General features: G+C 41.9%; 1 protein-coding gene across 4 annotated transcripts in view; it reads right to left on the bottom strand.

Annotated features, from left to right (window-relative positions):
* si:dkey-237h12.3 (teneurin-3) overlaps positions 1-27,274 on the bottom strand; it is a 168,716-nt gene that overhangs the window by 127,611 nt on the left and 13,831 nt on the right. For all 4 annotated transcript variants that reach the window (XM_048262480.1, XM_048262481.1, XM_048262482.1 and 1 more), the window contains exons 2-3: positions 24,058-24,543; positions 21,061-21,321 (exon numbers count right to left, since the gene is read on the bottom strand). In XM_048262480.1, the coding sequence (XP_048118437.1) occupies positions 21,061-21,321; positions 24,058-24,364 (568 nt within the window). In that variant the 5' untranslated portion in view covers positions 24,365-24,543. The remainder of the gene's footprint in view (positions 1-21,060; positions 21,322-24,057; positions 24,544-27,274) is intronic.

The raw sequence follows: 27,274 nt of genomic DNA, 5'->3' as shown, positions 1-27,274 counted from the left end.
TGTGTGTGTGTCTTTATTGGTGATGTGTGCGTGTGTGTATTGGTGTGTGTGTGTGTGTGTGTGTGTGTGTGTGTGTGTGTGTGCTGGAGAGAGAGAGAGAGAGAGAGAGAGAGGCTGTAGAGACAGAGCTTCTTAACAGAATGCCCGAAATATGAGGAAATCCGAAACTTTTAATAGAATAAATTCAACTAAAACCTCCCTGAGTTTTGAACCTGGACAAATGAGGCAGAATTGCCTTACATCCTCGGACAAAACGATGATGTGGCCATTCTGGCTGCAAAATTTGTAGCAGCCTGCCATAACCACAGCCAGTGAGGCAACAACCACCAACAACGTTGTATGTTTAATATTATGTAATATTATTATTACATTTTTCGTTTTACTTTTTTCAATGTGTTACTTAATTTCCCAATTATATATTTGTCCTTCTTTGTGTACATGTAATTGAGCTTTGGTAATAATGTTGTTGAAACGTTCATGCCAATAAAGCTTTCTTCAATTGAATTACATTGATTGAGAGAAAGATAAGAGAGACAGAGTGAGGACAAATGAGTGAGTAAAGTTCACAGAAGTGGTTGAGAGCCAGTGATCCTGGGGTCTTCTCTGCTGTCACTCAAGCCTGAGCAGACATAGGGGAAATAAACAGCATTGACAAGACAGGCAGGGAGAGAGAGAAAGAGAGTGTGTGTGTGTGTGTGTGTATGCATGCGTGCCTGCATGTATGTGTGTGTGTGCATGCCTGTGTGTGTATGTGTATGGGAAAATCAGTGAACAGTTCATCTATGAGTGTGCTAGTGTGTGTACAGCAGCTCATAATTTTGTTCAGGTCAGTGTAGTTCTACGTGTGTGTGTAATAGACCAGCCCCATTTCTGAACCAATGCATTATTAACAAACCACTGCACTGGGACCCCACAGCAAGCCGCGACCCCCAGACCCCCTCTGCAACCAGAGCCCAACCTATCAAACATTCATTCATTCACACACACACACACACACACACACACACACACACACACACCAGAGCCCTACCTATCAAACATTCATTCATTCACAAGGACTTTTTAGTAGTATGGCTCATTTGAGTTGTTTCTTTGTGGCTCTCTGAGGGACACCAGTTCAATCAAAAATTACAAATGGAACATTTCAGACCAGGGAAGGATTGTGCCGTCTGTAATGATGACTTGTAATAATTTATTATACAACTGCAGGCAATGTGAGGACAGGGAAGGCCGTAAAGTGAAAGCACTCATTGGACTTCTAGTTTATTATTCTATTCAACTATTACATTCTATGTCTGAGAAATCCCGACATAGCTTTATATTATAATAGTAATAAAATAATAATAATAATAATAAAAAAAACATAAAATCCATATTTTCTGGAGGACATGTGCTCCCTAAGCTTCAAAAGGCAAGATGCCACTGCTTCATAATATTATATATTAGGTTTGAGACTATTTAAGTGAGATCTTTCCTTAAATTAATTGGTTCTTGCTCAAACAAATATAGCAGTGGAGGGAATGGACTTTATTTAAAATGGAGACCATTCTTAAATTCCATTCGGCCTGGTTAGCTTTTCCCTCACAGCAACAGGTAACACTTTACTTGACAGTATCAACATAAGAGTGACATAAGAGTGTGTGACATACTGTAAGAGTGACATGACACTGTCATGACACATGAACCCTAACTCTATCCCTAACCCTAGTCCTAACCTCTAACCCTAATCCAAACCCTAATCCTAACTCTAACCCTAAACCTACTCTAATCCTAACCCATAACAATCCTGTCAACTTGTTATGACAAAAACCGAATGACACTTAATGACAGAAGCATCATGTCATAAACGTTTATGACTTGTTTATGACACGTTCATGACAGTGTCATGTCACTCTTATGTCGATACTGTCAAGTAAAGTGTAACCCAATGGGACAGTATCGCCAAGGAGAGACCTTGCGACCCTTGAACACAGTGCAGACGAAAAGGTGAAAGCCTGCAGCACCAGTTGCAGATGAATGAGGGCTTATCATATGGGACCTATGTGGATTCATTCATGAGGTCTCAGAGATGTACCGGGCTGCGGACGTTCTGCTTGGACCCCAGCGGTAGCTGGAATTTCTGCAGGAAACATGTAAGAGTGCAGGTAACAGGTATGGAGTGACAGGTAAGAGGTAACAGGTAAGGAGTGACAGGTAACAGGTAAGGGGTGAAGAAGGTGAGAGCGGGTGGCATCAGCATCTGTAGCGTGGCGGTGGCATTGACGTCCCTACCACAAACAGGCTCAATGTGAGCAGGAACCCAGGTTGGAGTTTGGCCTGAGGAAATTTCCTGTATCCATTCCCCATCACTCTGTCTCGCTCATTTCCTGTCACCTCCTCACTACTGTGTCAAATAAATTGATGCAAATGGATTGGGCTCCATATGATGACAGACAGAGGAAAACGATCTGCACCACTTTGTACACAACCATCTGCAGCTGTTAATAATAAACAACATGGACATGTATTTTCTTTGAAATTGAGTAAACAACTGCATTTACAACCTTCGTTTACAAGAACAATGTGTTTGCTGTACTTCCAAAAGGATGAGGAAGAGGATTCGGAACAGAGAAGTGCGCCATTTAAGTTTTATTTCACATGTGAAGTCCTCCAGACTAAGGGTCAGACCCAATCAGAGGTAGAGTAGTCTACCCCTACTCATCTTTTCCTATAAGTGACCAATCATCTTAAAGATGAGGAGTTGTATAAACATGCACATATGCAGATGTATAAACATGCACATATACATAGACATACACACATTCCTAAACCATACTGGACCCAATCAACATAGGACACAAGGTAACACACACAAACAAACGAGTCTGTGAGGCTGTGGCAGGGCTTGCTGGCTTGGAGGCTTTTGCCATTCCTCAGATTGATCTTGGGTCAATATTGCGATTGAGCCCAATCACCAGAGAAGGCTGGAGAAGGACAAACAATGCCTCTCCCTCAGTCACACACCCAGCCCACGGACAGCCGCAGGGTCTGCTGAGGTCTTCTAGAGGATTGCACTCTCATGACACACACACACACACACACACACACACGTAGGGTCTGCCGAAGTCTTATAGAGGATTACATTCTCACGGCACCCTGAGCTACCCTAGCACTGCAAAACACAGCGTCATACTGCAACTTACGGCAATTAATTATACAACGCTATGGAATATGTCTACCAGTCAGACATAAATAATTAAGTATGTCATTATATAGAATAATGTGAATTATGTCTATAGCACCTTTACTTGATTCTTTATATCATGTATTAATATTAGTGGTTTAATCAGTATGCGATTAATGCATCAAATAGATTCTTGTTTCCACAACATAAAAGAAAAAGCAACAGATAATATATATATATCCTAGAAGATGCTCTGCATATGTGGTTTAATCAAATCAAATTTCTTGTTTCCAGAAAAAGTAATATTACTGCTCATATATTGTAGGGTAGATATATATATATATATCCTAGAAGATGTTGTGTACTGCATAAAAAATAAACTAATTTACCATCCATCTAATTATTATTGGTCTTTGAATTATTCATTGCCTTGGGATACAGGCATGTATTTTCACAATGCAAAGACACAGCACAAATGTCTCTTTCACCTTGGAACAAGCAGGGCCTCAGAGGACTGAGGCCACAGATTCCTCATACATTCACCATGCTGGAATTAAACTCCACAAACTCTCACACACACACACACACACACACACACACACACACACACACACACACACACATTAAACTCCACATGAACTCACACAGCAAGCTGCATATTCTCTACTCACAACTGTGACAAAAAAGAGGCATTCACGTTGTAGTGTATATGTGTGTGTGTGTGTGTGTGTGCATGTGTCTGTGTGTGTGTGTGTGTGTGTGTGCGTGTGTGTTTGCGTGCATGTGAGCGCACGTGTGTGTGTGCGTGTGTGACTATTTCACAATCTTTGCAGTCTGTGTGCAATCAGTGCCCAATATGATGACTGGGAGGATGTGTGTGTTTATGCGTTTTGGTGTGTGTGTGTGTGTGTGTGTGTGTGTGTGTGTGTGTGTGTGTGTGTGTGTGTGTGTGTGTGTGTGTGTCAACTCCTATAGCAGGCTGACACCTCTAACAAATGTCCAGTGCCTTTCCACTCATACACACATGCACTCTTAAAGGTTAGCTGTCCAGTCCTCCTGGAGGTTGAAATGTCACTTCTGTCTCCTGGATGATGGGAGAAGGGGTGTGAGTGTGTGTGTGTGTGTGTGGGGGGGGGGGCACTCTATTAACACTAGTGAACACAGGTAATCTATATTAACACTCATGCTGTGGTCAAGTCAGACATGACTGCTCTGAAAGCCTTTCTGTCCTTGTGACATCCTTCACCCTTCCTTTTTCCGTTTCTCTGGTTTTTTTTTTTCAACTCTCTTCTTCAACTCTGCTCTTTTTTGTGTCTGTGTCTGTCTTTTTCAGAGGAGCGGAGGTAAAATCAGACTGATCTCTCGCTCTCTTCCTCTCTCTCTCTCTTCCTCCCTTTCTTTCAACAACAAATAGGTGTCAAGTCGGGGAGGAAGAAACAGCTGAAACACATCAGAAATGTCTTCAAAAGACAACATTGTATCTGACTCATAAAATGTAACAAACTTATTTTACTTTCCTTTATGTGTATAATAGGCAATAGTATACAACATCTCAAATCTTTCTTGTTTCCAAAATAAGACAGAGGCAATAAACAAACAAAACAAGCCGCAGTAGCCTCTAAATGACGCCACACGTCTACAAGCTTATGGCAAAATGTCAGAATTGAAAGAAAATGCTTCAACCTAAAATATTTATTTAAAAGTTGAAGATCATCCCAAAGAGTTACTCTAGTCTGGAGTTGTGAAGCTTTCCTCAAGAACACAACCATCTATTACTGTAACACTCATGCTGTGGTCAAGTCAGACATTACTGCTCTGAAAGCCTTTTCTGTCACTGTGAACACACAAGGCTGTGTGACATCCTTCACCCTTCCTACCTGAATGAATATAATAAAGTAAGATTCAGGTTTATATATATAATTTAAAATTGCTACATTTGCCTCTAGTAAAAAATTAACAGTCCAAAATAATGTCCAGTCTGAATTTATAAGTGGTAAAGTTGTCAGATGTCCCATTTAATGCCCTCAATAAGAGTGTTTCCAATATAAATCACTTGTCACACGTCAGGAAGATTCCAATCAAAAGATCAAAATGAAACGTTAACAAAAACAACAAAAAAACATTATTGACACTGTTGTCAGGCCCATCAATTCCAACTGGAACCCCACTAAGTGTGACCATTTTTGTTGCGAACACAAAATGGGGGTTTGGGCAGAGAGGAAGGACGATGTCCCCCACAGCCGTGGATTAGCACTGCCTGCAACATGACTCACTCGCTCGCTCGTCTGACCATCTGAGTCCACTAAACACGCCAGCACTCCGCTGGCCACCCGACAGGGGATATAGACTCTGAGCTCTCTGAGGTGCACAATGTCGGTCTGCCTGCCTGTCTGTCTGTCTGTCTGTCTGCCTGCCTGCCTGTCTGTCTGTCTGTCTGTCTGTCTGTCTGCCTGTTTGTTTGTCTGTCTGTCTCTATCCTTCACTGTTATAGCAAGTCTTTGACTTGATGCTCATCTAATTTTTGTTCTCTATATTTTTCCATTTCTCTGTTTTTTTTAACTCTGTTTTTTTTGTGTCTGTGTCTGTCTAATATGACTAATCTCTCTCTCTCTCTTCCTCCCTTTCTTTCAACAACAAATAGGTGTCAAGTCTGGGAGGAAACAGCTGAAACACTTCAGAAATGTCTTCAAAAGACAACAATGTATCTGACTCATAAAATGTAACAAAGTTATTTTACTTTCCTTACTGTTTATAGGAGGCAATATTATACAAAACCTCCAATCTTTCATATTACCAAAGAAATACACGGTATTACACAAGAGGCAATAGTATACAACACCTCAAATCTGTCTAATGTCCAAAATAAGACAGAGGCAATAAGCCAGTACAGTTAGTCAGTGCAGAACAAGCCGCAGTAGCCTCTGAATGATACCACATGTCCAAGCTTATGGCAACATTTCAGAATTGAAAGAAAACCTAAAATATTTATCTAAACGTTGAAGATCATCCCAAAGAGTCACTCTGCAGTCGTGAAGCTTTCCTCAGGAACACAATCCTTTCACAGTGAGAAAAACTATCATATAGAGGTCGTATTGGCATAGCCTGAGGCAGATTAACACCCTGAGCTGCCATGACTGTGTACAATGCCCCCTGCCGGGGTAGATACAGGGCATCATGTCTTACAGGCCGCGGGACACGATGCCACTGAAAACCCTTCTGATGGGGTCCCACAGGGCTCTACCTCCTTTTGAAAGCACGAAGCAACACAAAGCACTGAGCTGGAAAGGTTTGGGCAGGACACACAGCAGTTGTGTCCTGCCCAAAGTTCTACAATCTACAATCCACACATTTACCTCATGCACGCTAAAGCTGCTAGTTAGTGGCAGTTTTGGACTTACTTACTTTGGACTTACTTAAAGCCACTCAGTGGCTTTTTGGACTTACTTACTAATATTTTTGACTTCTTTGTCAGGAGCCCATGTGAGAATAAAGGCTCATCCTGAACCCAGGAGCCAATGTGAGAATAAAGGCTAATCCTGAACCCAGGAGCCCATGTGAGAATAAAGGCTAATCCTGAACCCAGGTTGCGTTGGGTGCACTAGAGGTCTGGACTGAAGTTTGTTGGGTTTGTCTCTGTCAGCACAGATTCTTCTTCTTCCTTTCACTCTGTCCCCCTTTCTTACTCCTCCAAGAGGGCAAGGAAAGATAACTTTTCTCTTCTCTTCACATTCATCAAGGAAGGAGCTAGCTTTTCTCTTTACTTCACATTCATCAAGGAAGAAGCTAGCTTTTCTCTTCCCTTCACATTCATCAAGGTTAGCAGTACAAAAGGATTTTTTTTAGATATCTAGTCATTACATCTCTCTCTCTCTCTCTCTCTCTCTCTCTCTCTCTCACACACACACACACACACACACACACACACACAAACACACACAAACACACTTTCTCTTTCTTCCATTTTCCCTTCCCCTTTGAATAAAGTTCTTCTTTCTGTCACCTTGAACACCTCTGTTCCTTTGCTTCACCTCGTGCGCTCTTCCCGTCATCTATTATCTAGCCTATCATATCTAACTCTATCATAACCCAAATGCCGTCTGTATCCCTGCCAAACATTTTCATTGTCACAGGTACACTGGCGACTAAGGTTTAAGCGACCTTGGGTGTCTTGAAAGGCGCTTTAAGAATAAAATGTATTATTTATTATTATTATTGTTACCATACATACCATACATATGATGCCCATCTAATTGTCATGCATACCTGCAAACTCAGAAGGGCTGAAATAGGTGACATATTTCGAAAATGCCCCGCAGAAGATTTGAAAAAGATTTTACATTTTAACACGTAAATGAAGAGATATCGGGATTAACCAACATTTACATTACATACACATGGGTAGACCTGCAATAATTAATATTGAATATTATCATATTATATTATAATAAACGTGCAGTAAGCAGAATTTAAATATGGCTGCATTTGACACTTTTACATATTAAAATGACAACAGTGTCAGTGGCCTACCAGCTGTTTTGAGTTAAGGCCATGTTTAGCCTAATTGAATAACAATGATGGAGAAGATATTTTAATATAAAACACATTGCCCACCTTGACCTTCATGTATGCAGCCAAAAACAGACCAAACAACATAAATGTTGACAATCTGTTTTAAAGCCTGATCCTTATCTATGAAAATCACTATGTGTTGATAGAAAGGGACTGTGGATGTCCATTTTCTGGTATCTGTTCTAGCATGTCTGGTTTATTAGTACCTCTTTTCAATCCATTATTATTTGATATTTTTTGTGAAGAAATACATCTATTCCGACTAAAGGGGCGGGTCTCAGCAATAGGTGTGTTATGTCAGTCTGTGTTAAAAATGGAAACGTCTTTAGACATGGAAAATCGATTTTACAATCGATTCAATCAACACTTATGTCTCAAAAATTAAACAGGATTTTTCCCCCCAAAAGTGACAGCCCTATCGTCTGGTAGCCATGCTAAGAAAATTGATAACGTGTTCGAGCGCAGCTTTTGGTGGTGATTTGTTTTGACGTAGGGCCAACCCAACAAAACATCACTTAGACCTAATTGTTTTTTTTCCTCGATACTTTCCTAAATATCTCACCCCTGGATTTCGTACCATCAGACCGCCTGACTGTTACTTCTCTCCTATGCAACGCAAAGTCGTATGCTCATTACATGCTAGCATTGTTTTCGGGAAAAAGTTTATTACTCAGCCGTAAAGTGAGTTACAAGGTTATGACACTAAAATGTTGTATTTCTCAGAAAATATAAAAGGTTCATATAAAGGCTTCAAACGCTTCAGATGTAACATAATTTGATGTCAACCCAGATAGCAATTTCCTTTGGGCCGGATCCGGATAAAAGCCTATAGATCCGCCTGTAGCGGACATACGGTATCTGACTGTGGGCCAGGTCTACTCCCGATACAGGTTTCAGCTCTGCTAGCAATGCTGTTTTATCACCGGTTTACAGATTTGTCCCAGGTCCAATTTCCGCAACTCAACTGGAAGTCAGGAGATGCGTTTAAAATACAAAACACTGATTTGGCCCAAACCTGTGATACGGATATGAGCCGAAGGACCATTTTTTCACAGCAGACCCAGGTGGTAATGATATTAATTAAGGTGCTGATTCTAAATTGACTGTACTTTCCCTACTTAATTGTCAACTGGCTGCTAAAGAAAAAAAAAAGGTATTTTGGAATGGCACAAATTTAGAAACCATGGGGGTGCACTATGTTCTCATGGCCACTTCATTTCTACAGTAAGGCTGGAAAAGAAGATATAGTTGGCTCAATATTGATCATATGTTCGTTTCATTATTTTTATTATTACCTAGCAGTGGTAAAAGTAGTCAATTGTTGCTTGTGTCAGATCTAACAGTGCTATGAAACAACCCCATATTCTTGCCACGCATGCAGAAGTCCAAGCAGTAGCCTAATGTTAATCAATGATCTTTGGTTTGCTCACTATCAATCTTTTGACATGATTTGCCAGCCTGGGGTTGGACTAGGACAGCCCAACTTTTCAAGGTAGTATCTGCTTTTTATCTCTGTTGGTTTATTCAGAGACAACAACAAGCAACCGAGCGATTGATAACTTTACTATTATTTTCCAGCAACAACAACTAGCTTAACTTAAGCAAAACAGCTATCACAATAACTATTTTGGAAAAAAACAGTGATAACGCTAACAGGATCACTGATGATAAAAAACGAGTGTAATTGTGACTTAGCCTATTTGCAAAAAGGAATAAATGTGGAATTAACACGACTTAAACTTTGTCTGGGATTGCACTTCTACAGCCAGGTTGTTGAATAAAAAAAATATGTGTAAAGTTTTTTTTCCCCCCTTGTGTTTGTAGCCTAGCTTATGTTTATCAGTTGAGCTGTTGGGAAAACGTTATGAACTTTAGCCTGGGTGAACCTATAACGAACCTGTTAGCAAATGTGTAGCAAACAGATTTTTCAGGATAATTAGCCCTAATTACCAATCACATTTCACATGTCAAATAAAGCCGGCTGATGTCTGATAAACGGGTCCGTACCACACACAATAAGCGGACCCGTATTGCATTTGATAAACAGATCTGGAACATGTCAGTAACACAGACTCATAGACTGTATACAGTCTATGCACAGACTACCATACGGAACTGGGCCAGTCTTAGCCCTTATTGGTACCAGATCCGTCAAACGGATCCAGACCATTTTTGGACCGATGTGCGTTTGGACGCCGGATCAGGTCCATTATGCAGATCCGTGCCGGACGTTGTGGTAGGTGTGGCCCAGTTCCGTCCCAGTGTATGTTTGCTATCTGGGAAAGATGCCAAAATGAATGGGTAATGAATGGGTTAACTTCTAGCCTCAAAGCTGCCCATAGGGGGTACGCTTTCCAAACGTTCGCCTACCCCCTTGGTTGTCATGCACAAGCACCTTCTGAGAATGGTGGTTTCAAAAACGACCTTTTAAGAGGCCGTTCAGACGAAAACGCTTTTTTCACTTCCAGACGCTCAAATTCAATTGTTTCTCTATATGGAACAATACGACTGGCTTTGCAACGCACATCTCGTTAACTCATTGAATGCCAAGCTGTTTTCGGAAGCTTTGTCCTAGAGTGCCAGCAATCTAGACCATTGTTGATGATTTTTGTACAGCCACAGCATATTATGTGTTATAGCTATGAACACATACAATGGCTCGTTTGAAAGGTAAGACTTTAAGCTCTCAGTGGGTGCAAACCGTGTATTTCTACACGCCTCTGTTCCTGAGAAATCCTAGCTAATCCAAGCTAAACAGTGGCTAGTTTTCATCAAAATGTGTTGCCTGTAAAGTTTCCGGGAAGTGACCTGGCGAGACTGCCACCTAGTGATAGACCCACGAAAATGGCCTGGAGCTGACGTGCATGCATCACTGATTCGACCCAAAGCGGCAACCGAGTTATGATAAAATGTCCAGATTGTGCGTTTTCATGAGTTTTCGATCGTCATATATTTCATTTCCATTCATCGCAGAGTTCCCAAAATCACATATTGGTGTGTTAGAGTGTCTAGTTTCGTAATTTTTTTAAAAAAAAGCTAAAAACGTAATATTACGTTTTTGGCACTCAACGCATTTTGGCACTCAATGAGTTAAAATGAGCAAGGCGCAAGCAAAAAAAAGGGAGGCTTATAAAAATGTGTGCTCCAAGTTAAAAAGAGTTCAACTTTTCACGTTTTTTCCCACAATGGGTCATTGCTTAGCTGCTTGCCTTAGCTAACTTGAGCTTAACTAAGCTTAGATGTTTAGCTAAATATAACATATCATAAATCGACAGCATCAAATTCCACCTTACATGTTTTTTAACATTCACTACTTTGGGATACTCGCGTTTTGGAGGTGAAAACAAGTGTGTCAGTGTGAGTGCCAACTAAGATAGCATTTACAGTCAGAATGTTGCAACAATATTAGGCGAACTAGCATAAGCTAACTTGATAATGTTAGATAGCATGGTAACACTTTGATTTGCTTCCTTTTCCAGGAAGTACCCATATCTGGGAACGTATGATGTGAATGTTTGCATATGGCTTATGTCAGGCTTTATATCAAGAAAAAATTGTGTCTCATTATTTGATTTTCGTCATATTTTTGCATTAATATAGGAAGCATGCCAATAGAAATATATTCACTATGATAGTGGGATAATTTATGGCTGAGCAATTTACAAAAATGTATGTACTGACAAATAGTTTACATTAGAATACATTATAATTTCGCCCCAATGAGACTATGTAGAATTGTGTTGCAATTTCAAAACCGGATTACTCAGGAACCACTTGTTTTATATCCTCGTATTCGGTAAGGTTTGCTGTTTATTGTGATATTGGGTTTGCCATGTGTTGTGTGAAGGGTTAGTGAGATATTTAACTGAGAGTAATGGGTGTGCACTGTGTGCAAAATGCAAATATGATTAAATTGCATGTAAGTTCAATGTTAATTTTCTCGCAAACCATTTATCACAGTATTTGGCCTACCAGGTTGTCACTTCAGCGTGAAAAATACTCAATAAATACTCAAAGCATACCTGAACCTGAAGGAAAATGTGGGGGGAAATGTGCCTGGGATGTCTTGTGAAGTAGCATCGCAAATGAGAGAAAATTTAGAAAATTCCACAGACAGGGGGTGCTCTTGAACCCCCTCACCGTCTCTGAAAGCATAACTATTCGATCACGAGTGACTCAACAGGTAGATCTATAGATAAACTCATCCTTCAGGCATTTGATCGACCGGGTTGACACTTCAGCAGGAGAAATTAAGGGGGTTGGGTGGCGTATGAGCGTGTGAAACTAATCAAATGTGTGTGTCTCACGGCCAATGCGTGAGAGTTGGCAGCCCTGTTTATGTGCAGTTTATGACAGCTGCTATGAATGTGTTATGAACTCACCCGTCAAGTAGTGTTACCGATAGCATTTACAATCAAAATGCTGCAAAAATGTTAGGCTAACTAGCATAAGTTAACTTGCTAATGTTAGATAGTTGGCTGACAGATGGCTAAAAACTCACATTAGATATGATTGTTGGTTACAATAACAGGGTTATCAGACAACAATGTCTATTTCACTGTTAATCAATCCAAGTGAAAAAAGCCAAACAAATGATATTAAATCAGTAGGAAACAGGAAATAACAAGAAACAGAGTTTGTTCAGTTTTGAGCCTCATTGCAACAGCAAATACCCTCCCGAGATAACAGAAGCAGCCCAGAGATTCCGCTTCTGATCCAGAGTCAGTGGGTGTCTGTGCTGTCTGCTGCCCACTGGCTGGTGTTGTCTGATTTATGAGCTGGAAGCTGAGATCAGAACACAGGGAGAGTGTGTACTCACATGGCTTAGACACACACACACACACACACACAAACACACATGCACACACACACACACACACACACACACACAGTCACACACACACACACACACACACACACACACACACACACACACACACACATATATTAAGACCCATTCCAAAAGTAGAGCATCCAAGGGTGCCTGATGATTCCTGATGCTTGGTAACCAAAACCATACCAAATGACCTCTAGGTACTCTAAAGCACCCAACAGAATGAGACCTCACACCAGCAACAAATCCTGACCAATTTATCTTAACCACCCACACACACACACACACACACAGTCACACACACACACACACACACACACACACACACACACACACACACACACACACACACACACACACATATATATTAAGACCCATTCCAAAAGTAGAGCATCCAAGGGTGCCTGATGATTCCTGATGCTTGGTAACCAAAACCATACCAAATGACCTCTAGGTACTCTAAAGCACCCAACAGAATGAGACCTCACACCAGCAACAAATCCTGACCAATTTATCTTAACCACCCACACACACACACACACATACACACTCCAAAACCTACCCAATTTACCCCACACAGACCTGTAAACACCAACCTAAATCCCCTCTCACACTCACAGACACACTATAGCACAATTTTACACAGAGAGAGAGATTTAACCCACATAACCAGTGAAGTTTACTCAAATCACCTCTAAATCAACAACATACAAACAAAGTTGGGAATAACAGAATACATGTATTCTGGATTACGTATTTAAAATACAAAATATTATTTTTTATCTAAAATTTTATTATTATAAAATGTGGGCCAAAGTTTTTCAAACTCAAATTAAAATATGTTTTAACCACACCATGTAACCTATGTTTCTCTCAGGTGATTATTTTCTCTTTCCCTCTCTGATTATATTGATAACCTAAATGGAAAACCTCTCAGGGAAAATAGAATGTAAAATTTGTTGCAAGTCAGAGGCGTGCTCAGTCCCTTTGGAGAATTGTGAGAAAAAGATGTGTTCTGGTGGGTGCTCTTTGGTTCAAGGTGCTTGTTTGTCCAAAATTAGTTGAAAAGAAAAAACTTTTCTTCACCAAGGCACTCCAAGGAGTATTTTAAAATGTCTTTATTATTATGACATGTCCACTAAGGACTTTAAAATTGCCCACGCGTAGCGGCGATTGGGCCTTCTTCAGGGCATAGTGAGAATGAAGCAGTGAAGTCTTTTGTATGATACAAAAGACTTTTAAAAGTAACCTTCCCAACACTGCATACAACAAACACACACACACACACACACACACACACACACACACACACACACACGGACACAGACACATACAGACATGTATTATAACAAACCCTGACAGGTGACAAGTCCAGAGCAGTGCAGTCAGTCTAATTACACACACACATACACACATGGAGAAACAAATACATGCCCATATTAAATTATTGTATCACAGACATATTCAATTATTGCATCACCATGTGCATTGCATACATAAGTTCATTCACTATTTAAAACCATATTTCACTCTCTCTCACTCACACACACACACACACACACACACACACCCTGAGAAAGCAAGGGGAGAGGGAGACACATTCAACCCTGTTCCAGCTTCCAAAAGCAGGCCCTCGGCAACGGTTGCCAGGAAAGCCACCAAGTTGTGAAAGAAACCTTGAGCTTCATATGAAACCAATCAGCTGAAGAGGAGGAAAGGAGGGAGAGGGAGAGAGATAGAGAGGGAGAGAGAGAGAGAGAGATTAGAACAGAGGGATAAGAGGAGGAGGCAAGAGAGGATAGAGGAGAAGAGAGAGCTGAGAGGAGAGAGAGAGAGAGAGAGAGAGAGGGGAACCAATCGGCTGAGGGAGACAGGGCTGAGAGGAAGAGTTAGAAATAAAGGAGATAGGGAACTAGAGATGACAGGAGAAGAGAGAGGAATGAGATAGAAACAGAGATGAGAGGAGAGAAGAGAGAGAGAGAGGAAGAGTGGAATGAGTCTGAGAAAGATGAAATGGGTAGGGAGAGCGGGAAGAGATGGAATTATGGGAAATATCCAGGTCACCTGTTTCATCGTAAGGTGCTTTACGAGACAACACAGAACAACAACCTTCTCAATCAGCATTTGAGTTCCTTACAAGTGACAGATCTAGTTAACATGCACATTTATGGAGTACGCAGAAGAGAGAAGAAGAGCCGAACATCCACCTTCATCAAAATGCAAACACATGTCCATACATTCAGCATATAGAAGCATACAGAACATGGAATAGAAGCATATAGAAAAAAAATGCTGTTTCCATGTTGTTACTTGCAAAAATGTAATGGAAAACGAACATGCGCATACACATATACAGCTATGGGTTGGTCTGAGTGATAACACACACACACACACACACACACACACACACACACACACACACACACACACACACACACACACACACACACACTCACACACAAACAGACAGACACACTCACACTTACACAAATCGGTGCAGGGAATTGGTAGTGCGATTTCAAACATAGATCAACAAACACAATACGAAGCAGGAATGTCAGCCAGAGACCCATTCCAGAGAATCACGCATGAATGCAGAGACATGATAAATACACATTGTGCAGGAGTGCACTCATCCTACAACACACGCCATCTCAGCCTGGAAAGGACGCTGTGGTTCCTATGGTCAATCTATCACAGGGGACACACCAAGCACTCTGAGGATGGCTCATTTGTGAAAATGTGCTGAGGAAAAGCTTCTTCATTTGGAAAAGAGCCTACGTTAGGTTTTTATCCCCCATCAGTGTGCTGGAATCAGAGTGTATTGTCGTTCAGTATTCCTGAATGTGTACACAGCCACTGTCCCAGCCCCCAACGCATGCTTATTGGATGATTAATATCTCGTGTGAGCTGAAAAAATGCCATTCCCAGAGGATGCATAATGAACATGTGATTTATCGGAGAGCCACGTACTGCATGTGAGCGGCTTACTTACAGTAATAAATCGGATTCCGTTTTTTCTGCTCATCTAAATAACCATTAAGGTGTATTAAAAAGCTGTGTTTAGAAGTCTTCAACATGGATGTTAAAGAGCACTACGCTTTTTCTTTTCCAGTGTTTTTTTGCAGTGCCTGCCTATTAGCATATAATGACCTCCCTCAGCAGAAGATGAACATAGACAGGAGTGGAGAGAAGACCCTGGCCAGACCTGTGTCCCCGACACAGAACTACTGTCGCTGCTAAGCCCCTTACTGACCTCAGCTCCACCATCTCACAGCAGGGCACTTAACCTGGAGCTCAAATCCCCCCAAAATATAGCTAACCTTATCCAGCACTCCGCATCACCACTGCAAAGACTTTTTTACTGGACGTTTATAAATTAATTCCCAATGCCAGACTCTCTATAAAGTCACGGGAAGGCCACAGCCAGAGAAAGTGACTAACTGATGAAGAAACTCTATATGACCCAGTGTGTGTGTGTGTGTGTGTGTGTCTATGTCTATGTCCGTGAGGCATTGTCAGAAGGGAAAATTCAAACATTATAGGATGGTCAGCCCCACAGCAGGATCATGTAGAGGCTGCATGACACACACACACACACACACACACACACACACACACACACACACACACACACACACACACACTTGGGCATAATGAGAACGCATCAAACGACACCCTCATCAGCCTTTCTCTTTGAAGCCTGGATGAAGGAAATAAAGCGAAGACTAACAGAGAAAAACAAAGTAAAGGAAAGAAGGACAGAAACAGAAGGAAACTGTAGTAAAGAAGGACAGAAACAAGGAAACCGTAGTAAAGTTGGTCATGTCTGGAAGTGGGCCCTAGAAATGATAAGAGTTTATATTCTCTTTATTTTCTTGAAGAACTTGAAGAAATTACAAGTTCATTTCAAAGCCCAGTGCAAAGGGTTTAAGAGGTACTGTAGTCCCTCTCTGCTGAAAATCAAGTTTTTATCCTTGTTAGCATCTTCATATTGTATTGTTATACGATACACATCATATCATGAAAATATCATCAAATAAGCTGTCAAATAAGCTGGGCAGAGTATCCCAAGTGTACTAGCGTTCAGCTTGTGGTGAGGCTTTTCATTTTCCTATCTAAAGCATGTGATGAGTTGGGTGTGAGCCTTCATTGTTAGAGGTCAGGCTACAAAGCTCTCTTAAATCAAAATGAGGCCGAGCAGTAAAGATACAGCCAAGCCAAGGCCATGAAAGGATTTTTTCATTTTAAAAAACAGAAGACAGTTGCCATTTTTACACAGAGATGAGTGTTTAGGGTGTATAACTAATGGTCAGAGGCATGTTTAAAAAGTGTACTTTATACTTTAACATGCACACACACACACGCACGCACACACACACACACACACACACACACACACACACACACGCACACACATACAAACAACCAAACTAAATCCAAGAGCACTACTATTCCGTACACTCAATTGACTCTACTCAATGAGGGAAAGAGGGTGAGACAGAGAAAGAGAGAGAGAAAGGGAGTGTGAGAGAGACAGATGGAGGGGAATATGGTGAAAACAGTGTCTCTTCACTTCACCTTTAGTAATTACAATGTCTTACTCTTGCGCCTCACAATGGAGTCTCTACTGGTGTTAGCCAGAATACAAATAAGGCCACTTTCATCTCTCCTCAACAAGACTGTGAGCTACAGGAAATTGCCAAACCTCTCTCTCTCTCTCTCTCACACACACACACACACACACACACACACACACACACACACACACACACACACATACACCATCCCTGTCTGTCCCTCTCAGGCACACACAGATAAATATGTACACGTGTGTGCTCTCTTATTGCGTCCTCTGCTCCTGTGACACTGTTCTGGGGGACCAGCACTAATGCGTCATCTCTTTCACAGTTCAGTCTGAGTTTGGAGTTTGAGTCTGTGACGGGGAGGCCGACTGGGCGATATGCTGGGAGCATGTATATAGGCAATAAGCCACTGATATAGAGAATAAAATATTAACTTAATCCATTAACACAACCACCTCAAACTGCACTTTGGATACCTTCTACCATTAGAGTAAACATTGTTTTTCCTCTATGGTTTGAAGGGGGTCACAGGGTGGAATTTGAACCTGTGAACCACAGGGTGGCCATTGAACCTGTTCAGTGAACAAATAAAGCAAAACAAACAGGAGCCCATTAAACACCTTCCAAGTTATCCACATTTTGACCCGCCTGTATTTCCAAATGCAAAAGACCCACCCCTGGACTACACTGTGATTTTCACAGGCGAACCTACTTAGCCTGATGCTGACGACTGCAAAGATTAATTTCTCTCTCATGTGAGTGCGACTGCTTATGATTTAACTCCCGAGCGGACTCTAACCTTGACCCCAAGCGTCATGACCTATTGTTGCAGTGTTAATTAAACAGCTCATAATCTATACTCACACATAAATCTTCCCTCTTTTTTAAACTTTCTTGTCTTTTTTCTCCCCGCCGTCATGCTAGCCGGCTCCAGCTGTGTCCTCGCGCAGCCCTGCATTTGGCCTCATTAGTGGCCGAGCACTGGCCTACTGTGTGGACGACCAATTAAAGCGCAGCGAGCGGCCGCCTCGCAGTGAAGACTTTCTCCACTGCCCCAACCATGGGGCCGCTTTCTGTCCCAATTAAGGAGTTCTGCTATTTGACATGCTAACACTCAGAGAGCCTTTATTACATTATCATGAGGCTCACTCTTCCACTCGCTACTCCAAGCCTTTTTAGTGGAACTACAGCAACCTTTCCAAAATGTCCTTATATATCAATCTATCTATCTATCTATCTATCTAAGAAATGGTGCGTAGATCTTTTACAGTAGGACTGTACAGAAAAACACAGTGGAAAGTACCGGTAGTGTAATAGTGAAAAGGAGAAATGCCATACTGACAGAATAAGTATATTTGTGTGAAATATGGTTAATCAGTCAAAAGAAGTGGGTTAGGGGAATGTGTGTGTATATAGTAACTGTACTGTAAACACATTAGCTAGACACTTACACTTTATTTACTGTAATGATTTAATGGTGTTGGTGTTGTTGTGTTCAATGGTTGGTGTGTTCAATGGTGTTGAAAATTAAGTTTTAAGTCACACACACACACACACACACACACACACACACACACACACACACAGACACACACACCTAGATAGCTCATTCAGAGAAAGTCAGGCAGTTCCTTTCACAAACAAAAAACAATAAAAATGAATAAAAGTTCTTATGCCTTCCTGGTCTGCGCAGCATTATTATTATTGTCTGCCTCAAATTATCTTCTCATTTAATGATGCTCAATCTGACTATGATTTGCAAATTTATGCAAAATAGTAGCAGGTGTGTGAATTTAAACTTAATAGTCCAGTTCACTGTGCAATTGTGTGATAGTGTAATGCCCGGCATTAATCAACCGCTCTGTTTTCAATGGCACTGACTAATTAATAAATAAACACGGTTAATTAATAATGGTAATAATTAAAAATAGTAACTGCACTGCACTCTTTTCTGAAGCATAAGACATTTCAAATTGTATGTCACTTCATCATGATTATTATACGAAACAAGTTTAAAATAATAAGATACTTTTTTTTTATATACTTTAAAAATAAATTTAACATTGCGTGCAGAAAATATCAGTGATGTTAATAATATTTTAATAAATGAATACCCAAAAAACTGTGATCAAAATACACTATTAAATGGATACCTCTTTCCATTAAATAATAAAACTATTTCTCATGTAACCAATCTTTGTTCTTCATGCATTATCAAAGTGTGAATATATCTTAATATAGATCTCTTTTTTTCATGTCCTTTGTACATGGATTATTTTTTAAGCCCTTACGATGCCTGTGGAACATTTCCTCCAATTAATATGCCTTTCTAGTTCTGAAAGATCACAATGAACTACAATTTTGCTTTGTTTTGTTTTTTTCTTTCCAGGTTTTTCTATTGTCAAGGTGGGAGTAGATTGTTTAATATTCAGCCTGGAATGAAGATGCAACATTCAACATTTACAAAAACATAAGAAAAAAAAAACTTTAAAGGCAAGTATTATTTCAACCAGAGATCTACCCATTTACCAGTTAAACAGCAACCACCCAATACAAACTCACATTTGCAATCGACAACATGGTGCCCAGGTCTTAAGTAGCTTACATCACACTGACTGCCCATTCCAGACAACTACACGCTTCAGACTCAACACCAGGGGTCTGACTCAAATGGACGGCTGTCAGCTGCCTGGCTGCCTTCAACTGTGTAGCGAGTCACTTGCCATACCATAGGCATCAAGGTACTCGTTATGAGCTTTATTTCGAACAGCCTAGCAAGACATCGACTCTGAACGCCGTCATCCATTTATTTGCTGTTGAGGCACCATTATCCATACTGACAGCTGATTTCATAATTCAATAAAATTTCAGATGTTGAAGGCAGCATCAAGGATGTCTGCCTTCAAAACGTGGCCAAAATGAGGTATCTTAGAGAGTATCTGAGTTTTAGAATCAGAATGCACATTTACGTTGCATCAAAACGTGGCCAAAATAAGGTATCTTAGATAGTATCTGCGTTTTAAAATGTGGCCAAAATAAGGTATCTTAGATAGTATCTGCGTTTTAAAATGTGGCCAAAATAAGGTATCTTAGAGAGTATCTGTGTTTTAGCGTTGGAATGCACATTTAGGCGCATCTCTCGGGCTTGCCACCATTATCTCCCTTCTTCCCTCCGCTGGTGCCAGTCCACTGCAGGAGAAATTTGCACTTCAAACCCAGGAAACATTCTCTTTTTTTTCTCTCACTGGCCGTGGTGATTGTTCAGGCGAGCAAAGACCTTGGCTCTCTGAATAATTTCCCCGCGCCTCCCGACAAAGCCATGTTTGATGGTGGGGCGGAGTGGGAGTCCACGGGGGACGGGGCACGCCACCCCTGGCAGCATCCACGCTGTCAGACTGAACAGGTAGGTCACTTCCTACCTCATCGCCAAGTAACGGACTACAACTCCCAGAACTCCCCTGGGACCAACTCACTTGGTCAGTCAGTCGCTCCTCTCCTTCCTCCCATCCAATTAGGAGCTTCCGACCCAGGCCTGTACCAATCAGACTCTAATTGGGAGACATTATGAAGGTGACTTTGCGCTGATGTATTTCGGGGGCTCGTCCCTCTCTGAGGACTCTTTGATTAAGTGTGTGTGAGTGGGTGTATGGTTCAGAGCAAATCCCTGGCGGGGACAAGGGAACAGCAGAGACAGAAACTGAACACAGCAGAGAAACACACTCTGGGTCTCTGAGAGACTGGGGAAGGCAAGAGATGAGTGCACACACACACACACACACACACAGAACAACACAAACTTTACTGATCAAGTGAAGAACTCGAGCGGAACATGAATGCACATTCGCAGATTCATGGAATGACATCAAAAATGCAAACACACACACACACACACACACACACAGACTCACCGCTTTCGTTGTCTGATTTGTTGTCCTGCTCGGTGTCTGTGAGCGTGAGTGCGGAGTTGGAGCGGCTGGACAGATGAGACACAGGTCCGTGGGGTTTCAGCCCCCCCCCCCACAGACGGATGGCGCAGTCCGACGGAAGCCCGCCCGGGGTGTGGTCTGCCCCGCCCCTCTCGTGTGATAGGCCGGTCTCTGCACAGAAGCTCAGCCCCCTGCGAGGAGCGGGGTTGCATATACCAAGCTGCCTCAGCGACAGGGTCTGGGCTGGGAGGGGTCAAAGGTGAAAGGGGAAGGTCATCAGAATTGAATCTGCCAATCAGATCAGCGCATATCTTTTGGGTGCATTCGGGATCAGTCAAAGAGTTAGAGTACTGTTATAGTAACTGTCAAGGTGTGAGACTTGAAGATGTTAAACCAGAACTAGAGACATTATAATGATAAACATTTTTTAGAGAAAAGACCTTGAAATGATGCATCAACGCTAAGCACAGTCTGCATGTGTTTATTTTCCTCTGATATCTAGGAATTGTATGGGTGTGTTCTATCATTCCCTTGTGGTGCGAATAATGAAGACGGGGAGGAGGAAAGAAACACTAACAAACACAGACATTAATGAAATTTCATAACTCTAACACACAACTAACAAACACAGACATTAATGCCATTTAATAACTCTAATACACACTAACAAACACGGACATTAATGGCATTTCTAATACACACATTTTTTATCTTGATATTTGTGTCCAGATGTTTGTCTCTTTGACACTGTTGAACTCTCTCGTATATGCACAGTGTCTGCTCTACATACAAGCCAATATGAAGTAAAAACTATACTGTTAGGTAGTTAACATTGGGGAATAGTCTGTTAACAACAAACAAGTAAATTGATCAGTCATTGACATAGTTACAGTATAATGTTATAGTTAGCCAGCCATTTTTATAGTTAAATAAGAAACATACAAGTTTCCAAAAGGAGGTAAAAAAGGAAAAAGTAAATTAATAAATTACAGTTTGAAAATAGGTATTGTAATATGACTTTACATTAAGGGAAAATGGGGCTCAAAGCAAGAAACAAATGAATAAATCACTGTTTGAAGCATTGTGGCATGATTACATTAAACCAAAGACAGTGTTGAGTACTTTTTTGATATACAAATTAATTAAATCACAGTGTGATCTGTCACTATTTATTATCATGAATACTTTTATTTATAAATAATTATATAAATAATTATATAAATAATTATTATTATTTTTTAAGCACGCTGTATGTTTAATTCACAAATGGAAAAAGTAGAGAGAGACCACAGTGCAACCTTATTTACTGGTAAAGTATCCAGTACATATAAAGTTTTATATATCCTTCAAAATAAGTAACAGTTCCTGACAGCACCGACTGACAATTCAATTAATTTGTTATTTTAGAATTAATATTAGCCAACAACAACAAAAAAAACTTTATTCCTGAATGTACTTTTTAATTTCCACTAATATTTGGAGCTGTATCAAAAATAGTGAAAAGGAAACAAATATTTAAATGTTCTTGATAATACATTTACTAGATTAAATTGAATATGCTGTAGCCATATGGCATTAGCCATCGCCGCTCAAAGTGTCAGTATACAGTATTTGTTTGACTTCAAAACTATTGTTTTGAAATGGTCAATTATTTGTTTTCAAATATTGTTTGATTAAATGCAAATCCAGACATCACTGACTAGACACAAAGAAGTCAATTCAATACTATATGAAAACAGTTTCAATCAGAAATCATTCAAGATACAAAATATGACATATGGTTCAATTAAATAAAAAAATAAAAAATCTTATATGTTGTTACAATAACAAGGTTCAATCATTTTTTTGATAGCTGGGCTAAAATCATTTCTATGGACTGTGAGCTTATATATTCAGCAGGGGGTATCTGGAGGACTGTGTTTTACTAAATTAGATGGCTTTCAGTCCAGTAATCTGATTAAATGTAGGTATAAGTCCAACTTTTAAAAATATATATTTATATATTTATTTATTACCATAATATTATTTGTTTATTTTTACGGCAATGGCAACATATGCACCACTGAATCAAACCTTTAATAGGCCATAAAATATATAATTATATCATTTATTATCTGTACATTCCCTCGAACATTAAGAAACACAAAATGCATTAAATAATGCAAGCGCCCTAAAATTTAAATTAAAATATAAATTAAATAGTAGCCTAATAGCTCTTAGAACATAATTATGCCCTGATACCACACTGCAGGCCACAAAAGGCATCATCCCCGAAAATACTGTTTCCATAACATTAAGTCAGAAACTTGACTTTGAGGATTTACTGTACAACATCTACAATGTCGATTTTTTTTTTCAGTTCACTTCTGTTTAATTGTTTCTTTGCCTGAATTTTCTACTACTCGGGAAATTAACGTAACATCAAAAAATGTGGCTACCCACAAAACTACCCACATCACAGCACATGCTGGTCACCTGCAGGGTAGCTAATGGTCATGAATCAAGCCCATCTAGTAATCAGCTGCCCAGAACACACAGTGCAGAGCGAGATAAACTACAGAGCCTGTGAGCTTTAATCAATCACTAAACGAACCTGTGTCATACGGCACAGTAACCTCAGCAGGTGCAAATCAGTGTCTGATAACCTGGTTTAACTAAAACGTTACACCATCCAAGAGCTGCCTCATGGACCTGTATGGACATGCTCTACACCCCTAAGTCCTTGTGAAAGACCTGTTTTTGTTTTAAAAAAGTAAATAAATAATAATAATAACAACCTGTCTCGCACATACACACCTGCCCTCTGCCCTGCAGCTGTCAAATGATACGGAGCTGTTTTGTGCTACACGTCTGTGTCTTAGTGTGGTGCTGTGTGGACTGCACACTAGTTCTGATGTAGTGGCCAGTTCTGACCTAAATCACCGTAGTGATGTGCTGTATGTTGTGACGTGCACCTGTGTCCCGTGTAGTGGAGCTCACCTGTCCCCCGGTACTCCTGGCGCTCGCGGGGCACCATGTCGGGCATGCGGTGGCGCGGTGGGTAGAGGGTCTGTGCCGCGGTGGCGGCCACAGAGTCTGTGTGCTCCAGAGCGCGCAGAGTGTCGCTCGAGCTGTACGACTTCTGCGTGAGGACCGCGGAAGACGAGGAGGAGGAGGCCGTGTGCCGACGCTCGCCGTAGCCTCCCTCTCTCTCCCTCTCTCTCTCCATCTCTCTCTCCCTCTCTCTCTCCATCTCTCGCTCCTGCTCCCTCTCCCACTCCCGCTCGCCAGCGTCACGCGCCAGCATTCCTCCTCCTCCTCCTCGGCGGCGTCTCGGCCGCGCTCCCGCCGGCCGGTGCGGGCGATGGAGCTGTAGGTCCGCTGCGGCTCCCTGGCCTCCATGTCTGGCTACATGCTGCGCCGGCGGCCCCAGGCTCCGGAACACTGCTGCAGGGACGCCTCCCGCTCCCTTCGACTCCCAAACACCTGATCAAAGAGAGAGAGAGAGAGAGACAGAGGGAGAGAAAGAGGGAGGGAGGGGAGAGGGGCAAACAGAGAGGGGAGGAGGGGAGAAAGAGAAGAGGGTGTGGAGAATTGGAGAGAAAAGAATGGGGTAAAAGAGAATGAAAAGAGTGTTAGAGAGAGAAAGAGTGTATAAGAGAGGGAGAGGGAGTAAGAGAGGCAGAGGACTAGAGTGATCATATAACCCCATTAAATCACACACTTAATCCCTCCTAGGCCTCTGCCTACCACCCCCCCCCTCCCCCCAAAGAAACTTCAGGGCCTCCCTATTCAGACATGACCCCCCAACCCCCAAACCTTACCAAACCGTGACTCCCAAATACACACACACGCTCAGACCTACACACACAAATAGACATAGACAGACAAAGACATAGACACACACACACTTTTCTCCGTCTAAACCTGATTATCTGCTTTGCGTGGTCGTGTGGTGTTGTGAAGTCCCAGAGATATGGTATCCTCTGCGCGCGTCCCCTAACTAATCCAATCCATTCATAATGTGACAAACCCAATCGCCCGGCCAACGCAGGCCTGCCTTCTAAAACAGGAAGGCCCATTAGAAAAAGAGCTCATTATGAACGACGACTGCCAGGTAGATTGAGGATAAGCAAAACAAACGGCCCACGTCCTGAAAACCCCACGGACACCTGGAGAGCATTTAATCTGTTTACTGCAAAAAAATAAATAAATAACTGCACACAAGCCTTATTCGTCCAGCTCTGCACAACGTGCCTCCATCATTAATTTAGCGCTATAAAAACCCACCTCCATCCAGGTTTATGGGTTCTACACCACACCACATCTTTTCAGCAACCAGCAGCACTTTACTGCAAATTTCACTGGCTTAAATTATTAGTCAAGCCCAATACCATACCCTGCTAAAACAGTAATAGCCTGCAGCCAATGAAGTCTACGGTTCTTTTACTAGGTCAGTTTTGACAACTTGCAAACAGCCCCATTGGTACTGTCCAGTGGTACATGGAAACTATCATGGCGAGCGTCTGCCTTCATTATTCTATATGGTGCATAGAGGAGGCCCAGAGGAGATGTCCGGCTCTCCCACCTCGCATCATTAGGCTTCTGCAGACATCGCGGCATGACAGCATCCCCCCAACCAGGCCAACAAGAAACAGATATTACAATAGAGATGCTAAGGCTTGTCCTCTAGGTGTCTAGGTATTCCCTGCATCTCTGCACTACGCAACTCTCTCTCTCTCTCTCTCTCTCTCTCTCTCTCTCTCTCTCTCTCTCTCTCTCTCTCTCTCTCTCTCTCTCCCACTACCTGATTTCACTAATTCCTCGCTTATCTCGTCTGGGAGATGCTCGGGTAATTATCAGAGCGGACGGACTGGTGAATCATGGGAGTAAGAGGCGGCCGAGTTGAGTGCGGGGGATTAGTCGTCGGTGCTTGGGACCGAGAGGACAGTAATGACCCTCCTGGGGCGACCGCCAGTGTGCCTCGACACGACCGGAGAGTATGAGCAAATAAAAACAAACAGGTGTAGCCTACAAGCGAGGAGATAAATGTGTCTCAGACATCTTTCCTGCATGGAATCCCCTCAGAATACCATCTCACAGCATCTCGGAGTTAGCCTGGCGGGCCATCCTATATCATTGAAATGTATAGTCTGGAATCGACCCATTCACCTCGCTTAATCCAAGGGGCAGGCAGAGAATTGTCTTTCAAACTGCCTAGGCATGCAATAGGCCAGCGCTACGACCATATCCGTATCCGGTTGGCAAAACGGCAAATACATCCTTCTTCGAAAGGAATGACTTAAGTCCATTGTGTTGCTCAACTTTCAAAGAAAAGCACAAGTCCAACTCGCCATAGCCACCTTCCTTGTTGTTCACCGTCGTAGGACTGTCAACATCCTGTTAAGCCCGCCTTAAGACTCTCTAACATAATAGAGCGCTGTGGTTGGATGACGTCCACGGCGTCAGCCAATAGAAATTCCTATGGTTTGATACCAGACGTACAGGCTGAGCAAATTAATTTGCCGCCGCTAGGGTGCGTCTAGATTTCTAGGCTACCTCGGAGTTCTTTATCTGATTCTGGAAGTAGAAGAACACCGGCTCTGCTGCTGCCTGCGCCCCTGGGCCTCCCTCCTCTTGTCACAGGAATAGATTAGACAGGAGGGGGTGAGCTGGGGTGTCTGTGTGTGTGTGTGTGTGTGTGTGTGTGTGTGTGGTGGTGGGGGGCGTGGGTGGCAACTAAGGCAACCATTAAAGCCCCAGAGTCAGGCGGAGAGGGACACCTGTCTATAAAAGGAATCTCTGAGATTATCCTCTTAATCAACTGTGGCCCCTCACCCAGAAAGCACTCATCGTCAGATCTGATCTGATGGGAGGTTTATCAGGCCGAGAAAACCTCACAATGACATTTCCTCTACGAGTCTGCTGCATTCTCAGCTTTTTATTCACACCTGGGAGCACCCTCACACTATCACAATAAGGCTTTAGAGGACATGTTTTTTGGAGGCAACCATACCAGCAGCTGTATAGCAGAATGTACACTCCATTCTCATGGGTCGGGAGACATTCATTTCATCTTATCTTTGGATTGAATAAAAGCGCTGTGGTGTCGAAGTGAGCAGGCCCTGTGTTAGCTCTGCACTGGAGCCTGGAGTCACCAATCACATACTGTACCTAGCAAGAAAAACAGACTGGTGTCATAATGGAGAGAGAGAGA

Source organism: Alosa alosa, chromosome 14 (assembly GCF_017589495.1).
Source record: "Alosa alosa isolate M-15738 ecotype Scorff River chromosome 14, AALO_Geno_1.1, whole genome shotgun sequence".
Taxonomy (NCBI): domain Eukaryota; kingdom Metazoa; phylum Chordata; class Actinopteri; order Clupeiformes; family Clupeidae; genus Alosa; species Alosa alosa.
This window is presented reverse-complemented; position numbering and strand designations above follow the sequence as displayed.